The 18874-nt window shown below is 34.2% G+C and overlaps 3 protein-coding genes and 2 non-coding genes across 6 annotated transcripts; 2 read left to right on the top strand and 3 right to left on the bottom strand.

Annotated features, from left to right (window-relative positions):
* Positions 1–365: 365 nt before the first annotated feature.
* LOC145083452 (uncharacterized) lies at positions 366–1632 on the top strand. Its single transcript, XM_079023380.1, has one exon. The coding sequence runs from the start codon at positions 493–495 to the stop codon at positions 1396–1398; it is 906 nt and encodes a 301-aa protein (XP_078879506.1). The 5' UTR covers positions 366–492; the 3' UTR covers positions 1399–1632.
* A 4524-nt stretch (positions 1633–6156) lies between these two features.
* On the bottom strand, positions 6157–8619 carry LOC145068064 (mitochondrial phosphate carrier protein 3, mitochondrial-like). Its single transcript, XM_079015055.1, has 6 exons — positions 8182–8619; positions 7211–7572; positions 7055–7098; positions 6767–6981; positions 6529–6653; positions 6157–6440 (listed from the first exon to the last, which is right to left on the bottom strand). Exons 1-6 carry the CDS (start codon positions 8500–8502, stop codon positions 6404–6406), a joined length of 1104 nt encoding a protein of 367 aa, XP_078871181.1. The 5' UTR covers positions 8503–8619; the 3' UTR covers positions 6157–6403.
* A 5044-nt stretch (positions 8620–13663) lies between these two features.
* Positions 13664–13735, bottom strand: TRNAD-GUC (transfer RNA aspartic acid (anticodon GUC)). Its single transcript has one exon. It is a non-coding gene; the product is annotated as a tRNA-Asp (tRNA).
* Positions 13736–14172: 437 nt separating this feature from the next.
* On the top strand, positions 14173–17942 carry LOC145083468 (coiled-coil protein). Of its 2 annotated transcripts, none has more exons than XM_079023381.1 (17): positions 14173–14730; positions 15068–15243; positions 15325–15397; positions 15480–15521; positions 15616–15678; positions 15761–15810; positions 15888–15915; positions 16022–16096; positions 16185–16295; positions 16375–16435; positions 16524–16640; positions 16740–16858; positions 16940–17009; positions 17108–17149; positions 17236–17276; positions 17384–17510; positions 17597–17942. In XM_079023381.1, exons 1-17 carry the CDS (start codon positions 14371–14373, stop codon positions 17728–17730), a joined length of 1689 nt encoding a protein of 562 aa, XP_078879507.1. In that variant the 5' UTR covers positions 14173–14370; the 3' UTR covers positions 17731–17942. The 2 variants fall into 2 exon arrangements, with proteins under 2 accessions (XP_078879507.1, XP_078879508.1); XM_079023382.1 differs by having other exon boundaries at positions 14598–14730; positions 15072–15243.
* A 447-nt stretch (positions 17943–18389) lies between these two features.
* Positions 18390–18461, bottom strand: TRNAD-GUC (transfer RNA aspartic acid (anticodon GUC)). Its single transcript has one exon. It is a non-coding gene; the product is annotated as a tRNA-Asp (tRNA).
* Between the last annotated feature and the right edge of the window lie 413 nt (positions 18462–18874).

Here is an 18874-nt window from a genome sequence, read left to right on the forward strand (position 1 = left end):
GTAGGCGTAAGGGGTAGTTTATTTTATGTATGGTTGGAATTTTTAGTTTTTTTTTAATGTTTTTTTTTTAAATTAACTAATGTAATTTTTATTTTGATTGTTATTTTTATTTTATTTTTTAATTTCAATTAATTTAGTTTTTATTTAATGTAATTTGGTATTTTAATTTAATGGAAAAATTAGTATTAAAAAAATGTTTTTAATGTATTTTTGAATTAAATTTAAATAAAAAAATAAGGTGGAATGGTGTGTTTAGTGGTAAGTATCCCATGTTAGTGGTAGTGGAATGTGGTGCTGATGTGACACCCACCACATATGTGGTATGTGATGGGTATAAGTGATGTTTAAAGATGTACGAAAGGAGTGAAATGAACAGCATAACATGTGATGCCACACTTTCATCGGCATACAAACGTGTCATCGACATAAATTACCTTCTTTCTCTCTCTCAAAACACCAAATTTTACATTTTCTTCTCTATTTCGGGTGAAAATGGCTGAAGTGCAACCACCGGTGGAGGGTCAGGTTAATGGCGGTGGTGGTGGCGTCGGCGGCGGCGGCGGCACTCTTGTGGGTGCCCCGGCAGAAACCGTCCCAGGTCCAACTAAACGACAGCGCAGGCCCAGCGTCAGATTAGGTGAAATAGGAGATCAACACACCTACGATAACCATAGAAGAACCAAGCAGCAACAATGGAGGTATTCTTCAAAAGAAGCAAAAACTTCAAAAACCAGACAGCTTATGAACCTATCTGGCGGAGCCGCTATGGAATATCAAGAAACCCTAGATGTCGGAGTCGAAGATAAGGATGGCGGAAACAAGAGTAATCACAATCTAGGTAATAGTAATAACAATAATCCTCTGGATTGTGTTGCGATTGGTAGTTGGAAAGTTAGGGATTCCGCGAAATCGAAAAGGGGGTTTTCGATGACGACAAAACGCGTCAGATCGAATTGGGTTTCAAAGATAAACGATGGAGATGAGAAATTCGAAGAGGAAGATGATTTCGACGATGTTGATCGATATACGGATTATGAACGTGAAGGTTCCGGTAGTCAATTAAAGGAGCCAAGTTTGAATCTATCTATGGATAACGAAAGAGACTTGCATTATGGCACCAGATCTAGAGATGGAACCAGGGTCAGGGTTTCAGATGGTCCTTCTGATACCGATGCAAGAAATTGGAACAATAACAACCCAGAAAGGAATGGCGTTAGGGTTTGGTTGAATCAATTAGGGTTAGGTCGCTACGCCCCAATTTTTGAAGTACATGAGGTTGATGATGAGGTTTTACCTCTATTGACATTAGAAGATCTTAAAGATATGGGGATAAATGCAGTTGGTTCCCGAAGAAAAATGTTCTGTTCAATTCAGAAGCTTGGTAAAGGGTTTTCTTGATGGTCGTTAATGGTGGAAATCTTGATTTTGAAGAAGAGAAGTCACTTGTGAACAACACACAACCATCAAGTTTGTAGCTTGGGAAATCTGGCCCGGAATAGGTGGTGATAGGAATACCTTGAGGTCGGAATTCCCAATTCCAATTCCAGTCGGAAAAAGACAGAATGTCTGAACTTGGTTTGGCCCTTTTTTGTGTACTTCAATTGTAGTGATAAAATCCTTTCCTTTTTTTTTTTTTTTTGCTTTCTTTATGGTAATATTTGACTTCAACTTATATGCAGTATTATGGTATATAGATATAAGTAGTTGAAAGTAGCTATAACTTGTTTTATATGTTGATGTTGTCTATAAAGAGAAAGCAATAGTTAGAAATATGCATTGTGGCATTATGGTCATTTTTACATGTATATAGCGTGTTCACAATCATTCTCTGCTAAAATATCCTCTTATAAATCTGCGATCTAATTGATGAATATGGGACCATATGATTCCGTTTCCACTTTTGGGCATTACTGCTCTCACATTGGTTTTTGTTGTGGGACCAGTTAATGATGTGGCAGTTGCCCTTTAAAAATAGTATTTTTTGTTTCATGAATCTTTTTTGATATGATATGTTATGATGAAGTTTCCTTGATTGAAAATATGGTCAAATCTCAAATGTGATATTTGCTGGTGTTTATCTTGAAATATCATGGATAGTTTATTTATACTTGTGAATCATAAAGATGTTGGTACAATCGATTTAGTAATAAGTAATACAACTCTGAAATATCCCGACCCATAAGGACCAAATAAAAACCAAGTAAAATAACATTAACAGAAACCCAAAAATAAAATAAAATAAACCCATGTTACTTGCACCAATAATGTACATTGCCCATGTGAATGTGATGCTGGATTTGTACACAAAATCTCATGGTTTTCGTTGAACAAATATATATATTTGCAATGTTTGATCACTCAATGTGCAACGAGATTTTCCCAGAATTATCAATATTGTTATGTTTTTCCTATGTTCAAGTCAATATAATGAATTGTTATCATTTATAAAATTTAGTTGTTTAAAAAATAAATATACAAAAAAAATTTGCGGGTTAACCCATCCACTTAAATGGCAAGTTGAACAATGCCAAAACCAATCACAGTGATGTACATCAGACAGAATTACAAAGAATTGAGGTATTAGTGCACCAATTATACACCACTTCTTCACGCCTAAAACACTATTAACATCTAAAAAATAAGTATAAACCGATTCATTTGTTAGGTAACTCGGTGAAATGTGTAAAAGTATTATGAAATGTAATTGGGTTTAATTGTTTATGAATTATGATGATAAGATAAAAGAAAGGAACTCATGGCTCTTCTTTGAATTTCAAATGATAAAGAAACAAATATTCGGCTCTTGAATATTTAGCCCATAATTTAACTAGCCCAAAAACTTTTACAACCCCCCTTGTTTAAAGAAAAAGTAAAAGAAAAGTACAAAAGATTTATTTAAGATAAATGTTACTTTTATTTAAATAAAAAAAATTTATTTAAATATTCTTTTACTTTTTAATCCTAAAAATCATCCTACCCAATAAAATAGTAATATGTGTAATATTTAATGCTCATTTAATTATATTTTAATATACTAATATGACACATGTCATCATTTAATTAGGTAGTAGAATTTGTAGGAACAAAAGTAGAAGAATATTTAATTTCTCTAAAATAAATAGACGATTTTTAGTCAAAAGAAAGGAAAACAAAAATCAGATTTTTTATCACTGTTAGTTATTTAATTGTTTAAATTAATAAAAAAAATAAGAATAGGTATTTAAAGTGTTGTTTCCAAAAATTAAAATTAGACCGGGAGGAATAGAGCGCAGTAAAGCTGAGGTGGAACATACTTGGCATGGTAAACACCATCCTAGTTCATGGCATGTCAAAGTAGGATGTTATTCGGGCTGGAGCCGGACCGAACCAACTCGAACCCGAATAACCCTAAAACCGAATAAGGGTAACTGCATGAGCCAAAAACCAAACCGATTAACCAATGCGGGTTCGGTTCAGTTCGGGTATTAATTGGTTTGGCTCGGGTATTACCCGAATAACATGTACAAGATTATTAAGAACCTAATATGACTGAAAAAAACAGAATAAACCGTATTAAGATTCTATAACCCGAATAATATAATAACAATGTACTTTTATACATCAACATAAAACATTCAAAACCTAACATAACACAATAACACAGTGAAAAGATAACATTTACATAGTAGATTAACAAAATGAAAATTAATTTCTTACTTGAGTTTTTTGAGTTGGAGCCCAATTTTCTATGAGTGGACAAAAAAGGAATTCATGAATCCTTAAAGACAATAGGAATGGTCGATTTTTTAAAGTATGAAACAAGAGGAAGGATCGAGAGAAGTGATTTCGAGTTTGGAAATAGTCAAATAGATAAGAAGATTGGTTGATTTTGAAACAACGAGAACGAGCATTGAGTTTTTTTTTTTTCTGTTATGAACGACGATGACTAAAGTGTAAATCGTGATTTTGATTTTTATCGATCAGAGAAAGGGGAGTGAGAATGCTTATTCAGGTCATGTATTTATAACCGAATAAGTTCTTATTTGGGTAACCCGAACCGAATAACCCGATAACCGAATAAGCATAATATAGATACCCGAAATCTAGTTCGAATTGCTTATTCGGACCTAATTCGGTTCAGTTCGGTTTGGGTTTCGGTATCATCCCTATGTCAAAGTGATAAGAATCCTGACAATGGTTTGTCGTTTCTTTCTTTTTTATTTGTCATTTATTTATTTATTTTCTTTATCTCATTTCTTGTCACCCTTTCTCTTTTCCATTGCCACATACACAATATATGGAAAAAGTGAGGTGGGAGTAGCATGACAAACACCAACCAACTCAATCTTATGAATGAAGTGATTAATCCAAAATAGCCGATTATTTCAAGTTTTGAAAAAAATGACAATTATGTCCGGATTAGGGTATTACGGACTATCTTAGACTAATTGTATGTCACATTAAAAGATTTTTTTTTACCAAAAAAAAATTACATTTAAGTCGGATCTTGGACAGAAAAAAATAACTATTCTGAAATTTCAAGTACAAATATGAAATCAAATAAATAATTCTGAAATTTCAAGAAAATGATTTGATTTTATATTGAAATCCAATGTTGTGAAACCCAACCTACTCGGTTGAGTACTCGATGTTTACTCGAAACTCAGTCATTTATTAAGGCGGTTAATAGAAACTCGACAAAATTATTCGGTATTATTTAAACTTAGACAAACTTGGGGACTCGGTCAAACTCGAGTAAAGTGTCAAGATTGACTTAAAACATAAAAAAAATCAAGATGAATATGCTTAATTTTTTACTTTATCTAATATTCTAACCCTAGAACTATTGTAAAGGTACCGGATAAATGTATCATACATTTTTCTCTTTCACTTTCACCTTCAAGATTTTCATGATTAAAATGTTTATTATATGAACTAGTTTAACATTTGACCATAAAATTTTTTATTATTATTTTCGTATTATGTTATATTATATTATGAACTTTATCACCTTATAATATTTTTCATATTTAAATTCCCCAACAATTAATTGTTTCATAATTCATACTAGTTCAGTACTTTCTGAGTACTTGTTGCTGTTCTAGGTTGGCTTGTCAAACCAACAAATAAATAGATGTATTTTGACAATGATAAACAAACGATAAAAAAGAAAAATGAGGGTTTTGTATTCAAATAACTAAAAGCAAAGCATGTAATAAAAATTAGGGTTTATAAATCATATTGGAAAATTTTTGGTTACGTTCTATCCATCTATAATGCAAGTTAATTATGAATTGATGCACAAATAATTTGCTAATCTAAGTTGGTACTAATCATCTTTAACACTCTTTGTTTGGTCTTCATCAACAATGTCACAAATGGATGATATTGTATTCCCCCAAATCCTCACATTCGATAGGGTATCAAGTTCGACTATGACATGGTCATGTCTCCAACTTGTAGTTGACATGTAGTCATACCAATGGTATACCTTACAAGGAGGAGGCAACCAATGATCATAAAGATTTTTCTATGTTTACTAAAGTATCTGCGTGTGAGACCTTAAATCGTAATTTTGCAAACTCGAGCGATTTCACAAATTATTTTGTTGAACAATGGCGTATTCAACACTTAAATTTAAAAAAAAAAGTTTTGTTCAACAGTAAAAACTTCTATCTTTAGCGAAAACAAAAAAACTTCAAATCCAAAAACTTTTGCAACATACCCATATACAAATAGAAGCTACAATTTCGAGCTTCCAATTACCAACTAGCTTTATCGAATATGCTCTTAAAGGAATAGCTACCTGAGTTATAATAATTTTGCAAAGTTTATGCGATTTTTTTGTGATATTCCTAAAAGATGTTAAGATGGTGATCTTGTAATAGATTACCTCCTATTTTTGCTATACTAGCCTAGGGATGAGCATTTGGACCTTCAAACCGAACCGAGACATGGTAAGCCTCAATAGATCCGGTCCAAGGTCCACTAATTTCTGCAAAACCGGTCTGGTCCAAAAGCTTGTCCGGGCCTAATGCTAACCCCTATACCGGCCTCTATTTAGTTTGAACCAAATTTTGCAATTTTTGAGTTGCCACCTTTATTACAAACAATTCAATGAATATATTTAGCATAAAAGTAATCATAATGAATTCTTACTTAAGATAAATAGCGATGGTATATTTGTGTATAATCATAATTAATTATCTCATTGAAAATAAAAATAAAAATAAAAAAAAAACAAGTTGAAATTAACTTGCGTCATACATAACAAACATTCATTTTGTAATCTATAATAATAGTAACAAAAGCAATGACAGTTGTGATTGTGAATCTAACCTAATGTTATTTAATTATACCGACATTCACCATGCATGCCCTTCACAATACAAACTCACTCAGCTTTCACCCATTCACCATAACTTTACTTAGCAGGAGGAGCAGAACCACCAGTAGTAGGCCTAAAAATTATATAGAAAAACACAAATCATGTTTGTTTATTAATGCAAATTAATAAAATTAAATATATTAAAAGAAGAAAAAACTTACAGGCCAACAAAGACTTTGAAAGCATCATAAATACCCCACTGTGCTCCCGTGAGAGTTCCAATCATAAAAATACGAAGAGGAAGTCCACGTGTGAATAGACCCACCATCCCAAGCTTCTTCACAGCCTGTTCATATTTGATACTTAAATGGTTTGTTTAAAGATCATTTGTCCATAAAACATCAAAATGGAAAATAAGAGGGATGAAATTGAAAATATATGGAAAGTGGAAACACTTACATCACCAGCAGTAGCACCTGGAGCATTGTTAAGAAAAGAGACCAAATTATCAGCAGGGTGAGAGACTATGGCACAGAAAACACCAGCCACATAACCACCAGCAAAGCTCACTCCAAGCTGCAACCTTTTGCTGCATTGATCCTTTGGCATGGGAATAGCATACATGTACAAAATCTCCACAATTTTCTCAAAAGATGCAAACTTCATCATTGTATCTGTAAAAAGTAAAACCATATATTTATATATTTTCACTTCCACTTATCTCTAAAGACAAAGATGTCAACTTACATGGAATTTGTCGTCCCCAAAGAGGAGCTAATCCCTTATAAAGCCTGTTATTTAAGAGAATAAATGAAGTATTATCATTAGTGGGTACTACCTACTCTCAGAATGATTATACTTTATAGATAGAAATGAGGCATTTCATCATCATAATCATCATACCCAGAGACACCATCAGCTTTGATAAACTTTGGAAGGCCATCTGAGATACCTTTGGCATATCCAGGTTTTGTTTGGACACGAACTTTAACTGCCTCAAAAGGGCAAAGAGCAATATCAGCAATGAATTCAGCAGATGCAGAGCCAGCAAGGAAGATCAATGTTTTGTATTTGGTTGCAAACTCAGGACCAGCCATGTCAGAGTAAGTTTTCTTGAAGAATTCATAAAATCCAAACTTGCAAGCACCTTGTGCACTGTAACCAAACAAGGTTGGAGCCCAACCCCTGAAGAATCCTTTCACTCCCTGCTCTTTCAGCAATACTCCAAAACCAGAAGCAATTCCCGTGTACTTTGTAGGGTTTATCTGAGAAATTGGATATAATTTGGAAGATTAATTAAGATTAGAGTGAATAAACAAGTAAGCTCTGTTGAATCATGAGTCACTTCTCAAATATATGTGTTTCATACAGCAATCAATCAATCATGTAGAAGAAATCAAATGTAGCTGTAGAGCAATTTACCCCTTTATCTTAGTTGATTACTTTTCTGTTGAGCAATGCTGACAATTTACTTACATGTATGTACATTGAATTGCTTCAATGTAACATGAGAAAGACGAAAACTAAGCATATCAACACCAGAACCTATAGTTATGTCTTTTAATTTCATTGTTCATCATCATTATCATGTAATTTTGTTAAAATTAGCTGAACATTAATCAAGTATTGTAAGCAGCATCATTCAAAAAACATAATCGGAATTCATATGGATAGATGCATAGTCAAACTACACAGAACCTATACATCTCCCAAGTGATTAACTAAAACATGAATAGTAGAGATATGGAAAAGAAGATAAAACAAAATGCACGAACGACTTGGAAACAGTTCATGCATAATGTAGCTTATCGATCTGAGCCTTAAAATCAGTAAAAATATGAAAAATCATATATAGAGAGATGAAGGAGATCGACCTGCATATTACATTTGACGAGATCCAGCGGAGTGACGGCCATGTGAGTGAGACCGCAACTGAAAATACCACCAGCTGTACATGCTCCGTAATAAGCCGGAGAAAACATCGCGATCTTACGCTGCTCGCTAGGAGCAGGTATCACAAAACCTCTTTTCTGCGTCGAAGGTGATGGCGATGATGAAACCAACGGCGTAGACCTCGAAGACGAAAAAGAGTTCCGTTGATTCACCGTCAAATTTTGCTCAAAATCAATGAATCTCGTAGGAGAGTAGAGGAAGCTGGGGATCAAAGGTCGCCTTGAGTTATCCATGAATTCCATCGTGATTGTGCGTGAAATGTTTCTTCGAGATCGAGATCAGAGGTAAGGTTCGAATTCACAGAGAGCTAACGTGAGGGTTTCGTATGAGAAAGATGAAGATGGCATTAATTGCGGAAGATGAAGGGTGAAGGCGATTCGGAAATGCATGCGCATTTGAAGGCTATTAGCTTGTTGCTCCGCCCACTATTTTTTTCACCAAAATTATGGTGTATGGTAGTTATTTTTTTGATTTGGCGTCTCACGATTCACGAATGTAAAATCAATAACATTTTATAAAGGAAATAATAAAAACTGATAGCTATATAGAAATTAATGACAGATGACTTGTATATAATATTTTTTTTTTCTATTTATAACAATTGGTGTTTTAAAATGTTACACTGTACAACTCTACAATGTATACATTGTTGTGTATGACAAAAAATTGTTATGTACGAATCACTTCATATTCTTAGTAATGAAAATTTAACTACATATATAGAAAGACTTCTTAAACAGTTAGGAAAGTCTAATTTCAACAAATTATTTAATGTAAAAAGAACAATTTTAATTTTAGAGAATTAAAAAAATTATTGTTCAAAATATAGGGTTGTGAAATGATCAAATGAAGTCGTTTTGCATTTTGCAAGTGGACCGGTTCAAAATGAGAGGAGGTCAAACGACTTTGTTTTTCTATTTCATAAAGAGTAAATTGCATGAATGGTCTTTGTGGTATTGGGTAATTTGCGTTTTTGATCTTTAACTTATTTTTTTATGTCGGAAGGTCCTTATTGTTTGTTTTTGTTGCGCGTTTGATATCTTTCTTACCTAAAAAGACTATTATGTCTTTATCGGTTCCTTTTTTAATTAATGTTATTATTTATGTATTTACTATTAATTTGTTATTGCATATTTATGATTAATCTAATACTTATTCTTCCATCCAGTTCCTCTTTGTCGGAGTATGCCACTGGAGTAAACTAAGATCATTTATACCGCCATCAAATTAAACCCCCCACCACCACTAAAATAACCAACAACCAACAATCATCACCTCCTCTTCCTTCCTTGTTAAAACAAGCATCGTCCACCACAACCATGGTAAAGTTTTTGAAAGCAACTACATAATCAAGAACAAACTTGATCAATCAAAACAAATACAAACTGGACAATCAAAATCAAAACCTATAATCAACGCTAAATTAAACCAAAATAAAAAACAATCATGAAACCGATTTATAGAAAATCATGATGGTGGCTTCGATGAAATAAGGGGAAGGGAGAAGTTAGAACCATAGGAATGGAGAAGAAGGAACCAGATCGGAGTTTCCTCCAGGAACAAATCCGAACGTGATGAGGTCGTTGATAAGGATGGAAGTGGAACAATCGATGATAAGGAATTTCGTTTAACCCCATAAACCATCAGACCTCCATTTTCCCTTTCGACATCAGGATACAGAAAAGAAGGCATCAACATATCAACCTACCCTTCCTCATCCCCACTCAAGTACGGCGAACGATTCCTAGACCACCTAAAGCTGCCATCATGAAATCAAAACCGTAGATTGTAGCAAAGACCAAAACCATCGTTCGATCAAAACCCTAGATGCACCTTGAACTTAAAAATGAGTTATAAGAACGAAAAAGATAAGATGGTAGGGAAGGAGAACCTTCGATTCTTGATCGTCAAAGAAAGAATGTGATGGGGAAGATTGTGAGGTTGGATGTAGGGAAATAAGATGGTGAAGTATATGTTGGAAGGCGATGGTGAGAGACCATCGACGAAGGAGAATTTGGACGGTTATGGTGATTTTCCGGCGGTGTGGTGGTTTTCGGTATTGAGGTGGTTTCCAGTGGCTATAATATTCCATGCCACCCCAATGATTTAGGGTTGAGTTAGAAGAGAGAGATACATGTTTAGAAGGGGAAAGGAGGGCGTGGGTCATTTTAGGCGTGTCAAACCCAACAAATAAAGGGGTACAAAATGACTCCAAAACACTGTTACTTTGCACTAAAAATGCAATACAAGGTAAGCAGGGTCGATCCACAGAGACACGGGACAAGTGCTTATACATTTTCGCGAAAGGTATAATAATGATCACATAAATGGGGGGTTGGTATGCGATGATTTAAACAAAAGAATAAAGCAATAAGTAAATGATCAATTAAATGAAACAAATTCAGGATTTGTGAGAACTCCAACTCTATGCAAGACAAATTAGCAATGTGATTCCATGGATGACAAGATATTTGTTTAATTCTATCTAAGTTGGTACTTGAAAGTGTTAACAAGCTCTAACACTTCCCATTCACCACAATAATTAACCAAAACAAGCTGTTGATTAATCCTAACCTTACTAACCTAATTTAAACAAGCTCTTAGAATTTGATTGAAAGGTTGCTTTAAGCTTTATGTGAATGTTCCCAACAATAATTAATACTCCTCACAAGCTCGGGAGTGTAAAAGTGTGTGAAAAGATTTACACTAAATTCATTCAATAGAAATCAAATTAGTGCTTGTTACCTAGTTCAATTTACAAAACAATTACTGATTTTGCAATTAGATAACTTGAATGATCTAACCATAATTCAAATGGTCAACAAGAATCACAATTAGAATCAAACATTCGATTGAGACAAAATCAAATTCACTAGATAGAAAATTGAAAGCAAACATCAAGTCATATGATTGAAATCACATCCAAATGTCAAAACATAAAGTTGGAGAATCTAGGGTTCTAGCCATTCATGACTATAACAAGATCACAAATCTAGAAAATAAAATTAAAGTTCTTACAAAATGAAATCAAATGTTCCCAAGTGTTTTCAAGCAACAATTTCCTTCAAAATGCTCCCCAAAATCACAAAATTGACCCCCTAAAGAAAAAATCGGTTCCCCCTTTAAGGATGGTGAAAAACTGCTTTAAAACCCGCATTTACGTTTACACAGCCCGCTTAAATTAACATTGTCGTTTACTCGCCCACGTAAACGTAAAAATACCCTGCGCAAAAATCTACGTTTACATGGGCGTGTAAACGCAAGGCTTCCATTTACACGATCGTGTAAACATCTGTAAAGCCAAAATCTTCATTTATTTGATATCTTGTTCCTCGGTGCTCCGCAAGTCCCGAAATTTTGTCCGCAACTCTTATTTACCTCCTCCAACAATATCATACCTCCAAAAGTCCCTAAAATATCACAAAAATGTGTGAATGAAATTGCCTCATGAAAAATCCCGAAAACATGCAAAATGCATGAGTTTATACATAAATGCAATGCACTTTTATGGAATAAAACTACAAAATGGATGCATGAAATGCACCTAACAGGTCCCATGAAATTTTTTAATAATTTAAATAATAAATAAAACAAAACAAGAAAGGGTATATCAGTCATTTTAGTTTTGTCGAGGACCAAACATGAAACAAAAACAAAAAATAGGGGCCATCTGAGTTAAAAAAATAAGTTAGGGACTAAACGCATAAATTACCCCAATCCAAAAGGACCATTCATGTAATTTACTCTTTCATATATGAAGGAAACCTTAAGTGAAATGGTCAAAATCATGTGTTTTGACAATTTTTAGGTTTTTTTTTCATTGAAAACCTTTATACATGTAACTAGCATAAAATATGACATTTCCCGGTCTTTGTGAGAGTTCTTCCTCTCTTTTTTAGAGCACGAAGGGTCAAAACTTACTTCCTTTTTGCTTCTTTCTTTATTGCTTAATTTCTTCTCATTTCTCTTGTCTTTTATCTCTGTCTCATCCAAAACTTTCATTTGACTGTTGTGAATAGAGGCCAAGTCCCATTCTTTCTCTTTCCATGTCTTTTGCTCATTTCTTTCCATTTGCCGCCATCTCATGGCTCTGAAACTCTTGAAGGCTTCGAAATCCTCCATTTTCCAACTGTTTTTCCTCTAAGTTCTTTAGACTTATTTATCCTCCTTCTTTCTTTAGTCCTTCTGGCATTAAATTCTTATTTTTTTTTTATCACCGTTGCAATCTGTGGCGTTTTTCAAGTCTTTCGAAGTTTTGCATTCTCGTAATAGGACTCACATGGACAACTAGACTTTCTTCATTGGCTTTTTGTCATAGGGTCCCACGGATGGCGCCACTTGTTGCGACCTTATGCTCACCTTCCATCGATTGTGAGAGTTTACGATTCCTTTACAGTTTAGTCAACATGGAGACAACAAACAACTCATAAGTTGATTGCATGGGAGGGGATCCCGAACCAACGCTCCGATGATAAAGTCGGAGATGACCTTAAGAAGGTATGTCGAAAGTCGAATGGAGCTCAATGTAATGTGTATATATTCATGTACCTTGTAAAGTGGTTTTTGTTTTTTATTTATATTAAATGTTTGGAGGTAACGACTTCTTCCTTAACCGAGCAGGGCCAAAGTCATGTTGCATTAATGATTGTACGCCCGAAGGTAGACTCTTGTGTACCTGCTAGCCGTTGAACAACTGTTTTTTGCTAGTAAAAGGATCCATCAGTCATACATCGTGGTAAAACTGTATTACTTTGAGTTCCAATGTCTTATGACACTACTGTGATGACACATTGTACTTTAGTCGTTACTTTTTGTGGTTCAGTACATATGCCTAGTTCGATATACATACGCTTCAGTATATATCTATATATCTGGTCCGGTACATACCTGGTTCGGTATAGTGAGGGTATATGTGTAGCTTCAGGCTAAACCATACCCTTTAAATGTATTATTATTTTTGTCTTTTAATTTTTTCGTAATATATTATAAAAAAAATTATATTGGGGCCGCTTATGTTTAGAAGCTCTATACGACCGCATCACCTCTATGCCCTAGGGCCACCATTGATAAATAGTGGTGGCGATTCTTTAAAGTATTTGATTAAATTTACATTAAGTGGTGGTAATTCGTTAAAGTAGTTGGTTAATTTCATATTCATGCTATCAAACAATCAAGGATGAATACAAAAGTCATTCATTTTAAAATGGCATGTAAATATAATAAAACTTTTAAAACATTGGAGTATATGTAACTATAATGCCCATCCAAGTGTAGCCTGGGCAGCCAAAAGCACGAGCTGGTTGTGCAGCTCTACTTGCTATCTGAAATTACAAAAAAGCACACAAAATAAAGTAGAAGGGCGAAATGTGCCATATACGCTTTTATTAGTCACACGAAAAAAAACGCCGTTGCCGGGGATCGAACCCGGGTCACCCGCGTGACAGGCGGGAATACTTACCACTATACTACAACGACAAGTTTTGCTTGTATATCATCTTCTTAATTATTGAAATAGAATAAACGGTCGAGGGATTTACGATTAATTGACCAACATATGACACTATTTTCTTTTTCAATTAAAATAAAAAATTAGTCAAATAACATAATAAGCATAAACAGTACACATATGTTGATTTATGGCTTATTTGGTGATAAGTTAATTGAGTATCTTCAGTATTGAAATATAATGACATATATTTTTTTGTATAAACGTCAGTTTGACAATCTAATCGACAAAAAATACATGGTTACTTAAGCAGTTAAGCGATTCTTAAAAAAACTTAACTAAAAAGACAATTAAGAATTACTACCCTATATTAGTCAATTAACTTATGTTAAATGCCGTTAACTTTAACGGAAAAGCTGCTTTCTTAGTCCATTTTCACACGCCAGACGTTTCAATTATTATGACGGATCCCGTATTTTAACGCCTCCACCAATTTCCCCTCTCCGTCGAAAAACCCAATTCCACCTCTTCCGATCTCCCCGGTCCCTTTTTCTCTCCCAAAAATCCTGATTATTCAATCGATAGAATCTAGCAATTCATCAAATCCAGAAGAAATTTCTCAAGTTTTACTTTAAATTGATTTAATTGGGTTTGTTTCTGTCCAATGGATCGGAGGCGGACGGAGAGTCCGGTGTATACAAGGCAGTGGAGCGGTGGTTCTAGCAGCACTGGTTCATCGTCTCCGGCGATGTCTCCGGCGCATCCTCAGTCGAGGTTAGGTCAACCTTCTGGATATTCAACGATTAAGAGGACACAGAACGTTGCTGCGAAAGCTGCGGCGCAGCGTTTGGCGCAAGTCATGGCTTCACAGACTGTTGATGACGACGACGAGGATGATGATGATCTAGGGTTCCGATTTGCTGCTCCGACCTCCTTTGGGAATAACAGTGCTAATAATAATGGCAGTGGCAGTGCTCTCTCTGGTGTTTCCTTCGGTAAACCAAATAGATCGCCGTCACCTGCGGTAAGTCAAAACAACTCGTTTCGTTCTGCGTTGGTGTATTTGAATTGCGTTTCGTATTCTATATGTTTGAGTTTAAGTTTCAAAACCGTTTCTTTGTTAGTTTGATCACATTCTTTCTCGAACTTTGTTGATTTAGAATTAAATGAATTGTGTGTCTTTGTGTTACGTGCACCAATAACTGCCCCATTTAATCTAGAGCTGTATAAACAAGAATCCAGATCCCAATTTATTCTCCTGTAATCTAACATTAGTGACAATACCTATTAAGGGTAATTCCTTTTTATATTTTGTTTGTTCTGTGTTGATGTTCCAAGCACTTTCTTCTGCTCCAATGTAGTTAGGTCGGAATTTTATGGAGCACACTCCTACTACTCGCTCCACATCAGCTGGAAGACCATCTGTATCTGTTCGATCAGGACAAGTTGTGCCACCTAGTAGACCATCTTTGAGACATCCTGGTCCTATTCCACCCCCAATAGAACCTCCTACTGGCACCAGACTCAGTCAAAATAGGTAACAAATGCATGTACATGTTTGTCTCCAGACTCTATGACAACATATTTAATCTGTGACCTCACAAGTCTACATATGTAGGTTTACAAAGGATATTGGACGTGTAGATAAAGATATGGGAGGTCAGCATGAGGCATCTGCTCTTCGTGATGAAGTATGACTACACATAATGTCTTGATACTTATTAGGAATTTGTTAAAGAACATGTAATCTTACTTATTAGTGGTTAATTGCAGCTGGATATGCTACAAGAAGAGCATGATGTCATTATAGATAAGGTGATTTCATCCTTTTGGTTCCTTTATCGATCCCAATTATATTAGTATAAACAACATAGAGACAGTTATAGAATTATGTTTACTTGTATTTCAGCTTCGTGCTGTAGAAGAAAAACGTGAGGAAGCAGAGGCCAGGGCTAGGGAGCTGGAGAAACAGGTATATATATAATCACTATTATTCAGAAACAGTGTTACCAAATAGTTATATTATATTCATTTGAAAATCTTGTATTCTATAGGTGGCTTCTCTAGGAGAAGGGGTATCTTTGGAAGCCAAATTATTGAGCAGGTAAATCTTGAACAACAGGCTGTCACTAAGTTTCAATGCATAACACTCAGATTCTGATGTAATTTATGTCATTACAGGAAAGAAGCAGCAATACGTCAAAGAGAGGTAAATTGAATACATAAAATTTACTTATCTAGGATTTAAGGAATTGTATCATTTGATCAACTTTTCTTTGAAAGATTAAATAAGTTTTTCTATAATGGAAAATTAGGCTGCTCTAAAAGCTGCACAACAGTCTAGGGATGGAAGAGATGTAGAAGTTTCTAACCTTCGTGCAGAACTTGAGGTAATACATGATAGATTTTTTAGTCTCTAGATTTCTTTATTTTATTAATGCTGATTATTTTCTCCCCTCTTATGTCTGTTTGAATCAGCACTTAAAAGAAGAAACAGCAGGTGCCATGGATCAGCTAAGGGAAGCTGAATCTGAAGCAAAAGCCCTTCGCACAATGACACAAAGAATGGTTTTGACTCATGAGGAAATGGTACACTTGAATTTATATTTGATGGGTTTTCCGAGGGTATTTTTGTCATTTTTGTTTCCTTGTTTTGGAATTTGTTCAGGAAGAGGTGGTTTTAAAAAGGTGTTGGCTTTCTCGCTATTGGGGTTTAGCTGTGCAACATGGTAATCATCTTCCCAAAAATGGACACTTTGTTTCATTGAATGTTGTTTTTTGTTATGAATATGATGCCTTGTCTTTGTTGTTTTTAAGGTATATGTGCTGACATAGCGGGATCAAAGCATGAGCATTGGTCCTCATTTGCACCTCTACCATTTGAAGTTGTAATTTCAGCTGGACAAAAGGCGAGAGAGGATTCTTGGCATGGTGGCAAGTTCACTAACCTGACAAATGACAATTATGACCTTCTTCTTGTTTCATTACATTTATAAAATTATTTTTAATTTGTTAATTATGGAATGAAAACAGGTGATGATGATTCTGATAGGCGAAAACTTGTTCGTGACATCAATGACCTAACTGGTGAAGGAAACATCGAGAGTATGCTTTCAGTTGAAATGGGTTTGAGGGAAATGGCTTCCTTAAAGGTCTCTTCAACAGAAATACACTGAATTTTTGGTTATAAATTTAAATTATTATTTGAATCTGTTTTAATATTTTATTTGAAGGTAGAAGATGCTGTTGCTTTGTCATTGGCTCAACAACGTCGTCCAAATTTAGTCCGCCAATCCATCCCTGGTATACTATTTTTTATTTGGATTAAATTTAATATAAAATAAATAAATTCCATTTTTCTATTTTGTATAAAATTTAACATCAAAATGTTTACCATGCAGATCCAAAATCTCCGGGTGATTCCAAGTTTATGGAGGGATTTGGTAATGTTTCAAGTGTATAAAATTTGTGCTTTTATCATTGTATTCAAATTTCGACTAAATTTAGCTGTGCTCCACTTGTATTGCAGAGTTAAGTCTTGAGGAGGCTGAGGATGTCTCTTTCAAAGAGGTTAGTTTATCTTATTTGTTTTATCTTTTGTTTGTTTTCCAATAATACCCCCTGTTGGCATATTACTTACTTATTATATATGACATGATATTGTATTGTTGGTAAAGGCTTGGCTGACATATTTTTGGAGAAGAGCCAAAGTTCATGGTGTAGAAGAGGATATAGCGGAAGATAGGCTTCACTTTTGGATTAGTCGCAGTGCAACTTCCCCCACTTCTCATGATGCCGTTGATGGTAAAAAAATTAAAAAAAAAAAAAAAAAATTCTTCTCATTTACATAAATATTTATTTTAATAAAAAAAAATAATATGATTTTGCAGTTGAAAGAGGGTTAACGGAACTGAGGAAGTTGGGAATAGAACAGCAGCTCTGGGAAGCTTCTCGCAGGGAAATAGACCAGTCATCATCTTTACCAGTCCAAAATTCAGGAGAAGAAGAAGACGCCACTTTGTAATTCATTTTTATTTCCTTTAATTTCTTATTGCAAAAAAAGTTAAAAAAGAAAATGAGATTTTTGCTGTTTGAGTGTTGATAAAATGAAAACTATGAGAGTTTGTTCCAAGTTTTTTTTCCCCATGATGTATAATATAGAACCGATAGATACATGTATGTAGTTACGGTATCTATTATATATAAGTCCCGACAATATTTGATTGTTTGAACCAATTGAGGCTGGTTTGTAATTGTAATGTTTGCATATAAATTGTTTTATTAAAAAAATAAAATAGATTGTAATATTAGTTAGTAGTATAGTTTTTATGTAACTATTTGATAAATTTAACAACTGTATCGAATTTTGGTAAAATAAAAAACATATTCTTCCATTTGAACTCGGTAAAAAAAGGCTCTACGTTTGATTTTATCCGGTTCAAGGCTTGAACTGAACCGCTTTTTCACTCATAAGTCCTAACTTAAAAAAACATATATAGTACTTAAGTTTTTTTTTTTTTTTTTTAACATATTAAAACAATTAAAATTATGTATAGGGTTCACGTTCAGTTTTAACTTTTAAGACCTGTAATTTAGGACTATGCTATATGAATATAGGACTTCTAGTTTGTGAACTCCTCAAATGGCAAAATGTGCAACCATATTCGTTAAAACTGAAAAAAACGCCGTTGCCGGGGATCGAACCCGGGTCACCCGCGTGACAGGCGGGAATACTTACCACTATACTACAACGACAACTTTTGTTTGTAAATCATATTACAAATATAAAAACATGGTAAAATAGAATAACAACTTGAACAGTAAGAAAGCAAAAAATCCCAGGCGTGCTAAAAAATATATCTATTTTAAAATTTTTAATTTTGTAGAAAGTGATTAGAAAAAATGGCTTATTATCTTTTTTTTTTCCCCCTAATTTAATGTATCACTAATTAATTGATCTTCCTCTCTCACAATGAGTTTGTGACTATTTGATGTGGGATGTGGACTTGTTAGGGTTACCTAGATTCAGTCATTCAACCAACCTTTTTGGGCTTTGTGATAAAACATTAACTCACTAAATATGTTGGATGCTATTTTAACAAATGATAACCAGAATAAAGGAAACATAAGCAATTGGAGGTGTATATCTGGTCAAAACTAGGATATCA

The sequence above is a fragment of the Lactuca serriola genome, chromosome 1 (genome assembly GCF_051521515.1).
Source record: "Lactuca serriola cultivar US96UC23 chromosome 1, Lser_US96UC23_V15, whole genome shotgun sequence".
NCBI lineage: Eukaryota > Viridiplantae > Streptophyta > Magnoliopsida > Asterales > Asteraceae > Lactuca > Lactuca serriola.